At 45.9% G+C, this 13,364-nt stretch overlaps 1 protein-coding gene across 2 annotated transcripts; it reads right to left on the bottom strand.

Annotated features, from left to right (window-relative positions):
• Window positions 1–12,762, bottom strand: LOC115608509 (5-hydroxytryptamine receptor 5A-like). Of its 2 annotated transcripts, none has more exons than XM_030487399.1 (2): window positions 11,966–12,762; window positions 1–1,571 (listed from the first exon to the last, which is right to left on the bottom strand). In XM_030487399.1, exons 1-2 carry the CDS (start codon window positions 12,746–12,748, stop codon window positions 1,239–1,241), a joined length of 1,116 nt encoding a protein of 371 aa, XP_030343259.1. In that variant the 5' UTR covers window positions 12,749–12,762; the 3' UTR covers window positions 1–1,238. The 2 variants fall into 2 exon arrangements, with proteins under 2 accessions (XP_030343259.1, XP_030343260.1); XM_030487400.1 differs by having other exon boundaries at window positions 1–1,565.
• Between the last annotated feature and the right edge of the window lie 602 nt (window positions 12,763–13,364).

Genomic DNA, 13,364 nt, shown 5'->3' with positions numbered 1-13,364 from the left:
TACGTGGAAATACTTAACTTTTAATTTATTTATGTATATGTTGTTGGGACATGAGTGTTTGTGAGATCTTGGAAAAACAATTTATGGCTTGATTTTGAGTCACTGGAGTTTCTGGAGTCACTTAGAGCTGATGGCATCAAGACCTTTCTTACAGAAGGAGGAAGGTGATGTAAGCTGACACATTGTGTGCTTCTCCTGAGTAGGGTGATGGACACAACATTTGTGGTGCAAGGACCCCAGACAGTGCAGTGCGGGTGATACTCACTGACTCCTGCCAAGCAACCACATGGTGCTGCCAGCAAACCTGCTGATTGGACACAACATGTTTGGTGTTTGTAACGCAGGTGCAGGCTTAGTTTTATGATATAGCATTAAATGATAATGCAGACAGTCCCGCTTCACTTGGAGTTATCAGGTATCTGGCTGGAGCTCACCTGGGCTGTAGAAAACAGGAAGAGCCTGAGCCCTGCAGAGTGAGAAAGTACACTGCAGGTGAAGACTCCATGCTAGGTCCTCCTCCTGTGCAAGCAGTGAGAGCACACTTCCAGTAGCTCTGAATAATTTTACACTTGGCTTTAAAGTTTCACATAACCCCAGGGGACATAGCTGTCCTGTATTTCACTGAGACTTCCCTCAAGGACTGCTGCTTGCTAGAGAACACACAGCCCTTCAATCATACTAGGGCATGTTTCTGAGCTGCTTGTTCATCCATTTTAATTTCACATCAGTTCAGCAACTGATTGAATATAGCGTATTTTTTCCCTTCCAAAGAAATCTCAGAAACGAAGCCGGCATCCTGCCCATATCACAAACATTTCAGTATTGCTCAATTAGCAGTTCCCACTGGTGCCTTTGCTAATGAAGAGAGTCCTACAGAATGGCACCTGTAGCTGGTTACATGAGATCAGTCCAGTTAGATTTGACAGTCATGGTATTAGACACAGAGAGTGGTTGGCTTGCAGACCGTAACGTGTTGATTCAAAGAGCAGACGGGAGGTATTCACTGCTTCAATCTTCTTTGCCAATCCCTGGAGCAGAATATATGTATGTATTTCCAGGGGGGAACAGTAAACTGCCAGTAGATTTATATCCAAACATCTTCCATCTTCTTTTTGATTGTTCCTAAATGCCTTCAAGTAGCTCTTGTGCATGAAAACAGCACCCATCATAGGCATGTTTCCCTCAAGAAATCTCTGTATTGCACAATAAAAGAATAATTTTCTACTCTGTGTCCCCTTTTATCTCTGCTTTACAAAAAGGTTCTTGAAGGCATTGTTGTAATTTTTGTTAAATGCCGTATAAATGAGAGGATTAAAGAAAGAATTGGAGTACCCAAGCCAAAGAAAGATGCTTTTCCAGATGGGTGGGATGTTGCAGGAACAGAGGGGACTTATTAATTCTGTGATGAAGAAAGGGATCCAGCACAGCACAAAAACTCCAATTAAGATGCCAACCATCAGAGCTGCCTTTTTCTCTTTCTGTTCTCTCCATGTTTCTCCATCTGTCTGGAAAGTGATAGCTGCATGACGAGCTGTAAACACCATCTGTGGTTCATGTGAAGCTTCCTTCACCTCAAAACAAAAGCAAACACAGATTCTTACTGAGACAGTTTGTTTGAGTGAAGTATTACTTTTAAATGACAGCACAACATCTGTGCACCTACCACAAAAGGCCCCAACTCCCTTCCTTCCATGCTAAAAGAAAGAAAATGCCCCAGAGTGCCAAAATTACCAGACTTCTCATTACATTTGAAAAGCTGTTGAGTGTGACTGACAAAGCTAAATAAATAGAGTAACCAATGCCACGTGTTGTGGGCATTCTTTTTCAGTTTACTGGATGTCTTGATAACTAGTGGGAAATCAGGGTGGTAAGGAAGGCTAACAAAAGCAAGTGCCTTCCGCCCATCTCTAACCTGGACTCTCCGACGCTGCTACATGACCTCTAGGGTTTCTCAGCCCTAAATCATAAATGAGTTTCATGTCATTGCAGGCCCTTTGGTTCATTTCCCTATGGTATTAGGGAGGAACCTGCCACAAATGCCTGCTCTTAAAGCTATTTAGCCTAAGTGCCTGGATTCACACCTCTGGTGGCCGCAGGAGCTTGGCACTGCTACTTGTTCTGCAGAAGGGACAGAGCATACCCCAACAAACTAGGCTAAATCTGCAGGAAATTTTTTCCATCAGAACTTTTTAAATGAAAGAACAGGATTTCAGTTAAAGGAAAGTTTTAAGAAATGTGTCTGATCTTTGGAAAATACCAATATTCCATTGGTACACACACACCCCCACACCCCCCCAAAAAAAAGAAACATCATATATGCCTGAAATAAAACTGAATACGTTCGAAATATTTCAGTGGAAAGTAAATCCATTAAGAAGAGTCCCTTATGAAAGACAGAACTTGGGTGTCTTCTGCTCCTCCTTGACAGAGGCTATCTCATCACAGGCACTTCTCCCTTCGGGAGAGGGACTGATCGCACCTGCTGCTGCCTGGTCAGTGCCAACACAGTATATGACAATGGAAGCATAAGGATGCACCTGAAATGATGCACCCTCAGGCGCTGTGCCACCATTTGGAATTAGCTCATAAAATACTCTGGTAGTAATCACCAAAAAGCTTTGCTGGAGAGCAGCATTTTCTGATCCCCCTTTTCCCTCTTCTGTCACTCAGATCTAGTAGTATTCTGACAAAAAAAAGTATTCTATTGCCAGAAAAACATGGTTTCAGTCACTTTCAGTTCAAATTCTGGCTTGAGCAGAAGTTACACAAGCGAGGAGAAAACTTCAGTTACTCCAGTCTGCTGACGGTCCTTCTTGCCTTCTCTCTCACTCAGGGCAAGGCATTTATCTGTGCAGTAAGTACAGCCCAGTGCTCCAGGTGGCAGTGAGGCCATGGAAAACAGGTTCTGGGCACAAGTTATTATTCTGTGCTCAGAGTCAAACCAGAAAAAGATACTCCCTTGAGATTTTAATCTGAAGATTAAAGTATCTGTGAGTTTAAAGTTCTTCTACATGCTTCAGTTATGAAGACAGTGCAATAAAATAAACAGTTAAGAATACAACCTGAGGCTCTAAAATTTGCCTAAGTGATAATACACAGGCACTGCAAGACTTTGTTGCCACTCCAAAGATGGCTTGTTGTTAAATCAGCTGCATATTCCACATGCACGTGCCTCCTTTGTTCAAGCTTTATAATAGAGGGCTTCCATTTGATAGGAGCACAGCAACGCAGAGAGAGGGAAGCACTGGCAAAGGCTGAAAAATCACTCTTCAAGATGGATATCCCTGTCTTCGCCCTCAGACATGAGACATGTCTGCAGAATGTATGAGCAGCAGATTATGGGTGCAGGCAAATAATGGAGGAAAATGAAAATCACATCTGTCCTGACAATTAAAATGAGACACCCCTCATGTAGCAAGGATCACACCATATGTCTCCAGAAAGACTTGCTCTACACATCCTTAATCACACTCTGCAAAAAGAGATGAATGTATGACACGAGGACAAATTTGTGACAAGCAACCCTGAAAGATTACGTCTTAGCCCTCAGGAATAGCTACATAAGTATGCCTCTTGGGAAGAGCCATACAAAGGACTTACTTTGTCACTAGCACTGGGCATGGTTTGGCACTATATTTAACCTTCAACTCTTACTCAGAAGATAGAGCTTGCAGTGTGCCATATCAAATCAGTCTTTTTGGTATGTAAGGTTTTAGAAGGCTTGTAACTGAACTGCGAAATTTACTAGTAGCAACTCTTTTATTGTTTTAACTACGTATTACAGGAAAAAGATGTTTAATTTATTTTTATACAAGATACCACAGTCCTGAGATGTTTTCCCTAATGGAACATGTATTTACAGCCTGGCCAAGCTCCTACTGAAATCAGAGGAGTTTTCACAAACCACTGGTTGTTAGATCAGGCCTCTGAATACTAAACAGCAAGTGAAAATAGATTCTGGTATTTTTTGTAAATTACAAGACAGTAGTTGTCTTCCTACCTACAGAATTTCTACTTTTTCTGTTGTCATAGCTTCTCCCCCCCCCCCATTATTTTTTCACTAGTTCTACCTGGGACTTCTCTATAATGTTGTAGTAACAGTAACAATAAAGTGCAAATAGCAGCCTGGTGCTTTAGGAAAAATAATGGGATCTCTCATTGAACCTTCCATTAAGTATCCTGTGTAAATATCCCTGGCAGGCTGGAGATATTTTGCTTCAATTTTCCATAAGAAATCCTTTGAAAAGGACACACAAAATGTTCTTGAAAAGGTAACTAACATCCCTACCCAGCAAGGTCCTTCAGCCTGTGCCTTGAACAATCACACAAACCGAGGAAGTTGCATGAAAGCTCAGCTTTCCATGATCATCAGTGTCTAATGCTCACCCCCTATGTTGTTTCTAGCTGACCAGCCACACACGCTGTGACCGCCTCTTGCTCAGTTGGCTCTCCATCAGGCTCATCCACCATGACACCTGCCTCTTGGGCATTCCCAGCATGGGGTACTGTTCGAAGTGCCAGCCCTGGCGTGCACCCTGCCACTTGGCAGCCCTGTGGTCCACTGGCCAGCTGCTCCTGGCTTGCACTACCACAAAAGGGACAGGACTTCACAGAGGGTTTCTAGTGGGGCCCTATGCTCAGTGCTCCTGTGCTCGACTCCCCTGTAAATGTGCCAGCTTTGCAGTTCTGTGCTCCCTCCCTGCCTCAACTCAACTACTCAACTACTACAGGAGTGCCAGCATCTCATCCCTGCTGTGCGGGTAGATTCCTCAGGGAACAAGTAAATTCACTAGATTTTTGGAGTTAAACACGGATTTAATCTGAAGTGCTGTTCATATCAGAAAATATGCATCAATATGCATCAGTTTAGAAGGGCAACAAAACTGGTGAAGTGTCTAGAGAATAAGTCTTATGAGGAACACTAGGGGAACTGGGGCTGCTTAGTCTGGAGAAGAGAAGGCTTGGGGGGGCCTTATCGCTCTCTACAGCTACCTGAACAGGGGATGGAAAGAGTAGGTACTGGTCTCTTTTCCCAAGTAATAAGCGATAGAACAAGAGGTAACAGCCTCAAGCTGCACCAGGAGAAGTTTAGATTGGATATTAGGAACAACTTCTTCACTGAGAGGGTGAGCAGTCATTGGAACAGGCTGCCCAGGGAAGTGGTGGAATCACTATCCCTGGAAGTGTTCAGAAACTGTGTAGATGAGGCCTTCTGTGACATGGTTTATTGGTGGTCTTGGCAGTCCTGCCAAGGTTGGACTTGATGATCTTAAAGGTTTTTTCCAACCTAGTTGATTCTATGATTCTATGAATGCAGACTGCAAAACTGGGCAACTCCAAACTTTCATTATAATTTCAATTTTTTAATTTTCTTTATTGCTCTCTCTATGATTTTCAGCAGACTTGACTCATGTTCCTGGCCTGGCTGGTGCAAGATTATTCTTTTAACAACTATCTGCCCCCAAGACCACATTGTCAAGACTGTCATAAACCAGCCCACGCAAAGTACATTGAAAGTAAATTAATCTACTGTAGGCAAACACTATTGTACTACACAGTGCTGGCAGGGGGCCCCTGCTCAGGGATTCCCCTCCCCTGCCCCATGCAGGCATTGGGTAATCCACTGCAGTTTGGCATTGTCTGAACATGAGCACAAGCCAAAAAGACTATGTAGCTGCTAGTCACAATATCTGACTGTCATTGCTGTGCCACAAAGGACAAGCCCAGTCCTATACCCCCATTTTGGGCCTACTGATGAGCACTAGCAAGCAGGCTACAACAGGAGAAAAGGTGGTTGCAGACCGTAAATTAAAGCAATCTGTTAAGATGCCTCAGTTTACACTGGGCACATATCTCTTCTGTGAGCATTTCTGCAGAGTGTTGCACACTGTTCTTACTCAGTCACTAGCAACACCCTATGCCTTGGGCACAGATTTCTTTCCATCCACCCAGGCACTGCTCCAGGCAGGAGCTACAAGTCAGGAGCAGTGGGGGGAAAAGCTGGTGTAAAAAGACTGCTACTCTGAGGCCAGAATTAGGTCCTGAATTCATTACATCAGCTATTTCACAGAACCACAGAATGGTTGAAGCTGGAAAGGACCACCAGAGGTCATCTAGTCCAACCTCTGGGATCAAGCCAGGTCACCCAGAGCACATTGCTCAGAATTGTGTACAGACAGCTCTTGTGTATCTCCAGGGAGGGAGACTCCACAACCTCTCCAGGCAACCTATTCCAACACTCAATCACTCTCACAGTTCAGGTGGAACCTCCTGTTTCATTTTATACTCACTGCCTCTTGTCCTATTGCCTGGCACCACCAAGAAGTTTCTGGCCTCATCCTCTTGACACCTTCCCTTCAGATACTTACACACGTTGTAAGTGTGCAAGTATCTGTACACCCTGAGCCTTCCCTTCTCTGGGCTGAACAGGCCCAGCTCCCTCAGCCTTTCCTCATATGAAAGATGCTCCAGATCTTTAATCATTCTAGTAGCCCTTTGCAGGACTTGCTCCAGGGGCAACAGGCTCTGAGAAGTGCAGAGATGACCACTTCCCAGGCAGAGTATCATAAAGAGAGTTAAATGAAGGAAAAGAGCTCTCAAGTACAAATTCTTCGGCAGATACAAAGGAATTTGGTTTTAGTTCCAGAATTCATTCTTCTGTACATTGATAGGCAATTACAGTTCTGTCCTGGGTTCAGCTGTAGCAGTCATTTTTCTCCTTCCTAGTAGCTGGTGCAGTGCTGTGTTTTTTAACTTTCAGCCTGGGAACAACGCTGATAACACTGATGTTTTTAGTTGTTGCTAAGTAATGTTTACTCCAACCAAGGACTTTCTCAGTCTCATGCTTTGCCAGGGAGGAGGGGAAGCCGGGAGGAAGCAGAGACACGACACCTGACCCAAACTAGCCAAAGGGGTATTCCATACCATGGCACGACATGCCCAGTATATAAACCAGGGGGAGTTACCCAGAAGGCCCAGATCACTGCTCGGGTCGGGCTGGGTATCGGTCGGCGGGTGGTGAGCAATTGTATCCTCTCCCCTTGTTATTTCACTAATCGTTATTATCATTGGTGGTAGCAGTAGTGGTTTTGTATTATACCTTAGTTACTGGACTGCTCTTATCCCAACCCGTGGAAGTTACATTCTTTTGATTCTCCTCCACATCCCTCCGGGAGCGGGGGGAGGAGGAAGGGGGGGGAGTGAGCGAGCGGCTGCGTGGTTCTGAGTTACCGGCTGGGCTCAAACCACGACAAGTTCAATGCCACTTTTGTTGTTCGTCTGCTGCCAGTAAATTACTGCTACTGAATGGCTGTATGTTCCTAGAGCCTCTGTTCCCAGTTCCTGTGTTCCTAACAGCATTATAAAAAACATGCCACCAAGGAGCTTCTGATGAAATCCCTTGATTTAAAGTGTTCCTTATAGCTTTAATGATTGTTATTAATGATCCTTCATGTCAGGTACTGTGCATGTGTTTATACTGTACCTCCAGGGTCTCCAATAACAGAACAACAGTAAAGGTGATAAACATCAATCAAATCTGACTACAAGTTCAGAGTTTTGCCTATTACCTATGTGATTCAGCAAAGATGGTTCCTGCCTCAGTGCAGCTTTGGCAAACTTTAAACAAGAACACAAGAAAATGAAATGCACAGCAAAGGATCAAAACATAGGAATGCCTACATTTTCTTGGATGCTCCAGCAATATGACAACAGTACATTTGATAGGGAAGAGAACACCTGCTTTCTGTCACAGGATCTTCTGCTGCTGTAAGCAGGAACAACTCTGCATTTTTCCAACAAAATCATAGCCACTTTGCTTCCTGCGTCACTTTTCTCTAATCTGACACCAAGGATGCCGGAGAGGGACTATTCATGAGAGACTGTAGTGATACGACAAGGGGCAATGGGTTCAAACAAACAGGGGAGATTTAGGTTAGATATAAGGAAGAAGTTCTTTACTGTGAGGGTGGTGAGGCACTGGAACAGGCTCCCCAAGGAAGCTGTGAATGCTCCATCCCTGGAAGTGTTCAAGGCCAGGCTGGACAGAACCTTGAGCAACCTGATCTAGTGGAAGATGTCCCTGCCCATGGCCCATGGATCTAAATGATCCTTAAGGTCCCTTCCAACCCAAACCATTCTATGATTCTATCTGCTACCAGTTTTCTGGACAGTTGCACTTTGTTTCCTGACCTATCTCCTCTACTTATATAGTCAGAGGCAGAAATAAGAAATGGAAGACCTGCAACTCCTTCAGAGGATAATCTGTTTTCTCTCCCATATGGTCCATATGGGTTGGAGAGGCCAGCAGGCCAAGGTGTAGAACAACACTACACTGTTGGAACTCTGGGGCCTGATACTACCTAAAATGGGAAGGATTCTCACAAAACTGGTAAGGTTTGGCTCAGGCCTAATTACTCATTGACTATACAAGGTACGTAGAGGGGAGAAAGAAAACACCAAGCAAACAATCAAAACCCACAACCATCAGCAGAACTTGATTTTTAACTCCTCACATGACTTTGAAATTGCTACATGTAAATAATCCTGACATTCAGATTCTGCCATCCTTGGTTTTGCCAGGCAAAACCTATGTAACAAGTGACTTCATTGATCTAAAAGGGCACTATCCAGTAGGGTTTTCAGGCTCTTTTTCAAGCAGTCTCATTTATTTCAATTGGACTACTTATGGAGACAATCATTACCTGCTATCAACAAGGTGTGACAGAGTATAGCTCTCTGTCAGTGATGGTATGTCACTAGTTTTTTCACAAGGCTCACTCATGTCAGTATTGACTGTAGAATTCACTTTTTAAGGAGTTTCATAATTACAAAAAAAAAAAAAAAAAAACAGTCTAATTTAGGGTCCCAATTCTGCATTTTTTTGTTTTGTTTTGTTTTTGTTTCAAGGGGAAGAAAGAAAAAAGCTCTCATTCAAACTAGAAGCACCTCAAATGTTTCATGTCCACGTCTCTCACCTGGGGTTTTTTAACACTTCCAAAAGTGTTTTTCAAAAACACAAGTAAAATTTTAACCAAAAATTACTCAAGATAGTTATTTTGTAACTACTCTTTTCTGCATCTCCAAAAGAGTATAGAAACATAACTTATGTATGCCAACTCTCAGCTTAGAGACAACTGCCCTTTCTCTGTGTGTGTGTGTATATATATATACACACACATGTTTATACACAGCGGCAACCTGCAAACTTTGGTGCCTGGCTCTGTTGGCTGGAAAGCACTGTACAAAACATTAAGGTACCATCCTGATTGTTCCTCTTGGTACATCGGTTTCTTCAAGGCACTTCTACTGGCATATGACCTCAAATCTTTTCCTCTTTAAATTAACTTGCTAGAACCAACCAGCTACACTGCTGGGTATACTTCATGCCATAAATTGCAGCCCTGGCATGCAGTTCCAATCCAGTGCTACCTGACAGCAAATACCCAAGTGCAACACAGATGTCTCTCCCAGCAGGAATCACTGCTGTTCCTACTCACTTCTAGCCTGGGAAGCCCTGCCAGCCTTTGTCATCAGCTGCTGAAAGCCCCTTTGATGTTACTCAGACCAACTAGTGCAGGGCACCCAGGGAGAACACTGACATAGATGCAGAGGGCACTTCGCACCCAGATTAACAGTGACAGAAGAAAACTGTTCCAAGGGCAAGCATGACAGGTGAGCATTCTCAGAGAAGGAAGGTAGGAAAGAAAGTAGAGGTAGGAGAGATGTTAAGGGAGAAAGAAATGGAAAATTAGAGTGAGTTGAAGGGCAAAACAAGTGGAACAGAATTTGCCCCATAAGAGAGAAGGACAGAGCTGATGCTGACAGCCTAATAACCCCTGCATGTGGAGAAGCAAAGCTGCATCACCTCACCAGGTTTGCCACATACCCTTACTCAGTGAGTAAGTCACTGTCTTTTAAGGAAAGAAAACTGCAAAGGGGCAGGAATAATCAACTCCTTTGATCCATGGGTTCATTTAATGAAAATGTGTGCAGCTGGGAATCAGCTTTTTCTTTAGGTGAGGAGCAAAGGTTTGCATCTGAATCACAAAGATCTTTTTATTTAAGCCAGCAAACGAAGCTGCTGGGGCAATGGGGAAGGTTGCCACTAGACACTGATTGCATATTCAAGAATCACTGTTATAAAAGAAGTTAGTATGTCAATCCCCGCCAGTACAAGAAAGATGAACTACTGGCTTGAGCATTTGCTGGTGTTGGAATAACAGCTACATTGTCAATCCCTTCAAAACAGGGATTCAGCTCACACTGACAGGAACATTTGTGTCAGTACAGCCTAAACTAGCTCCTAGACACTGCATCAGCAAAAAGCACTCACCTGCCAGCCTAGCTCTGCCCACGCAAGGAGGGATTTGCAGACAGAACTATGACAATTAGGAGCCAGACTCTTTCTTGTTAAAACTGACATGCCAACGAGGTGTCTCTATAGGCTAAAACTTCAGCAGCCATGCCTCAGCTCATTTAGCTTCCAAACAACTAGTCCTGTAAGAGTATGTGTGTATGTAAAACATCAAGCATGCAAAACCACTACAAATATTCAGCTAGCTCTTGTGCTTGGGAAGATTATACATTAACTCCAACCAATACATTAGTCATACTTAGAACAACTTGGAAATTTGGTGCAAACCACGGGATGAAGGCCATAGGAAAAAAAAACCCAAAAAAGAATGCCACTAGAGGAGACACTCCCACCTTTTCTGACACATTTTGTGCTTTTACATGGAAGACAGCTTCATAAATCAGTTTATATTAAAAATATCTTCAAGACATTACAATCAAATCTGACCACATAAAATTGCCAGTGCTGTCACCTCTTGCTAGAATCAGGGGATACAACCCATAGACTTTTTGTGACCATAATAACATCATTCCTACCATGAGTCCAAACTAAAGTTGGAGGGATTCAGCAGAGGGAGGCTCTGCAGTATTAACCCCAACTGAACAGAAATGTCCATGTCTCTTTAGGTATCTCTAACAACCACACAGCTCATGTTTTGTCCAGGAACTGGACTTAGCAAGTACAACATGCAATCACAAAAACATACTGTAAAGAATCATTTCCACAGGTAGGAGTGAGAGTAAAAGCATGTCACAGAAGGCTGAGTTTACAGAGAGCACTACTGAGCACCTTGGCAACACAGCATAGGTCACAGTGTCATCATGCAGAGGGCTTGACTTAATGGGACACAAGGGGTCAACTCCAACCCCTTTCCTATCAGCTAGCTATATCCCCAAAATTAATGAGACCTCCCACATGACTGGGGCTTTGTGGGGTTACAGGCAATGTTTGGGATAAGGAAGAGGACATGGTTTTTAAGACAGCTGGTAATTTTTAAATAGAAACAACTGCTTGTTGCTTCAGCACTATGCAGGGAGCAGTATGTCCCCAGTATTCAAGGTAATTTAGCCCAAGTACATAAATAAAGTGTCTTGCTTGTTAAATTCTACTCAGACACTGATAGATCCCACACAAACGCATACACATTTCTCTATAGACATGCTGGTAGAGAAATGTGTATGCATTTACTCTGTACACAACCTAGGGATCTGATTATGTATTCCTTTACCCCATTAACACTAAAAAATAAAGAGGAAAAAAAAAAAAAAGATGAAAAAACCCCAAGGAATGGCAAATTCAGATTAAAGACATGACTTTCAAATGGCTCCAGACTGGCAGTGAATGCACCTGTCACTTATTTCTATGGCACACTTAAGAGAAAAATGAGAATAAAACTCTTCTCCAAGAGTGGCACTTTTTCACTAGCTAATAACTGCTCATACCCGGTCTGTAACAGAGCTAAACTCACACGAGACCCCCACAGCATGTCTCCTCACTGTGTCTAAACCACCAACGCAGGGGTGGCAGCTGGGAGCAAATGAGCAGCAGAACCAGAAGCCCCCAGAAGTGAGGGAGGCACTGGGGACTCTCCTTCCCGTTCCTCACCCTTACCTGGGCAGCCTCAGGCAGGGGCACCACAGCGTTCTTCCTGCGGCCCCCCACACGGAACTTGGCCGCCTTGTAGATCTTCCAGTAGACAAAGAGCACCACACAGAGGGGCAGGTAAAAAGCCCCGCCAGTGGAGACGATGGTGTAGGAGGGCTCCTGGCTAACCTGACAGCGCTCCTGCTCAGGACTGTAGGTCTCCCCCCAGCCAAAAAGCGGGGCGAGTGAGATGGCAGCAGAGAGCGCCCAGGTGAGAGCGATCATGACGTTGGAGATGCGGCGGCGGGTGAGCAGTGTGTACTCCAGGTGACGGGTGATGGACCAGTAGCGGTCCAGGGCGATGGCGGTCACATTCCAAATGCTGGCCGTGCAGCACAGCACGTCGAAGCAGACCCACACGAGGCATAGTGCCCGTCCCAGCCGCCACCGCCGCCCTGCTGACAGCTCCTTCACCAAGCTCAGCGGCATCACCAGGGCTGCCACCAGCACATCCGACAGTGCTGTGGAGGCCACAAGATTGTGGGGCACCCGGTGGAAAGCCTTCACTCGCAGGATGGTCGCCAGCACCAACAGGTTCCAGAGAAAGGTGGCCACGGTCAGGAGCACCAGCAGGGTCAGAATGAGGATGGTGAAGACGGAGAAGGGCTCTCGGCCCCTCCACGTGCTGCTGCTCATCAGCGCAGAGGCAGCCGAGGAGGCGTTAGTGTCCACACCAGCTGACGAGGAGTTGGCACCCATGCTGGCCTGACACTGGCCCCGTGGGGTGCAGGGGCTCAGAGTCTCTGCCATGCCCGGGTCCGGGATCGGCCCCTCTTATACCTGCGCACGAGCACTCCCCCCCTTCCCAGGCCGCCTGCCGCCCCAGCGCCACCCCTAGCACCGCTGCCGAGGAGCGAGAGCTCACACCGCGCCTCCGCTCAGCAGCCGCCCGCCATGTGCCGCCGTCTCAACCCAGCCAGCGCTTCCCCTCCCAGCGGCGCCGCTGGGCACCCACCGCCGCCCGCGCTCGCCGTTTCTCACGCCCGTACCGGGCGGCTGCGGTGCCGCCGAGGAGGGTGGCCAGGACCGCGGCAACTGGCAGGTACGGGAAGGCCGGCATCGCCGCTCCCGCCCCTCCCCAGCGGCCGCCTCGGGGGCGATGGCGGACCCGTCCGCGGCGACCGGCCCGCTCCGATGCGGCGGGAGGCGCCGCATCCGCCGGCTTCTGCCCACAGCCCCCGTGAGGTGACGGGACACCCCCTTCCCCCCACGGCCCCTGCCCGACATGTTTCCCTCAACACTCCCACCAGAGCGTCTCCTCCCCTCGAGTAAGGGGACCCTTCCCTGCACGGTTGGGGGCGGTTTTAGTGCTGAACACGAGTTATTTCTAGGCTGCAGAATTTAAATAGGAATTTTTCCAGTTAAA

Source organism: Strigops habroptila, chromosome 5, assembly GCF_004027225.2.
Source record: "Strigops habroptila isolate Jane chromosome 5, bStrHab1.2.pri, whole genome shotgun sequence".
NCBI lineage: Eukaryota > Metazoa > Chordata > Aves > Psittaciformes > Psittacidae > Strigops > Strigops habroptila.
This window is presented reverse-complemented; position numbering and strand designations above follow the sequence as displayed.

Bases quoted from the DNA above. Each gene is read 5' to 3' on its own strand.
- LOC115608509 (XM_030487399.1), bottom strand. From the start codon at position 12,748: ATGGCAGAGACTCTGAGCCCCTGCACCCCACGGGGCCAGTGTCAGGCC. The intron at 1,572-11,965 runs GTAAGGGTGAGG...TTTTGTTTTGAG, and splicing joins CCCTGCCTGAGGCTGCCCAG to GTGAAGGAAGCTTCACATGA.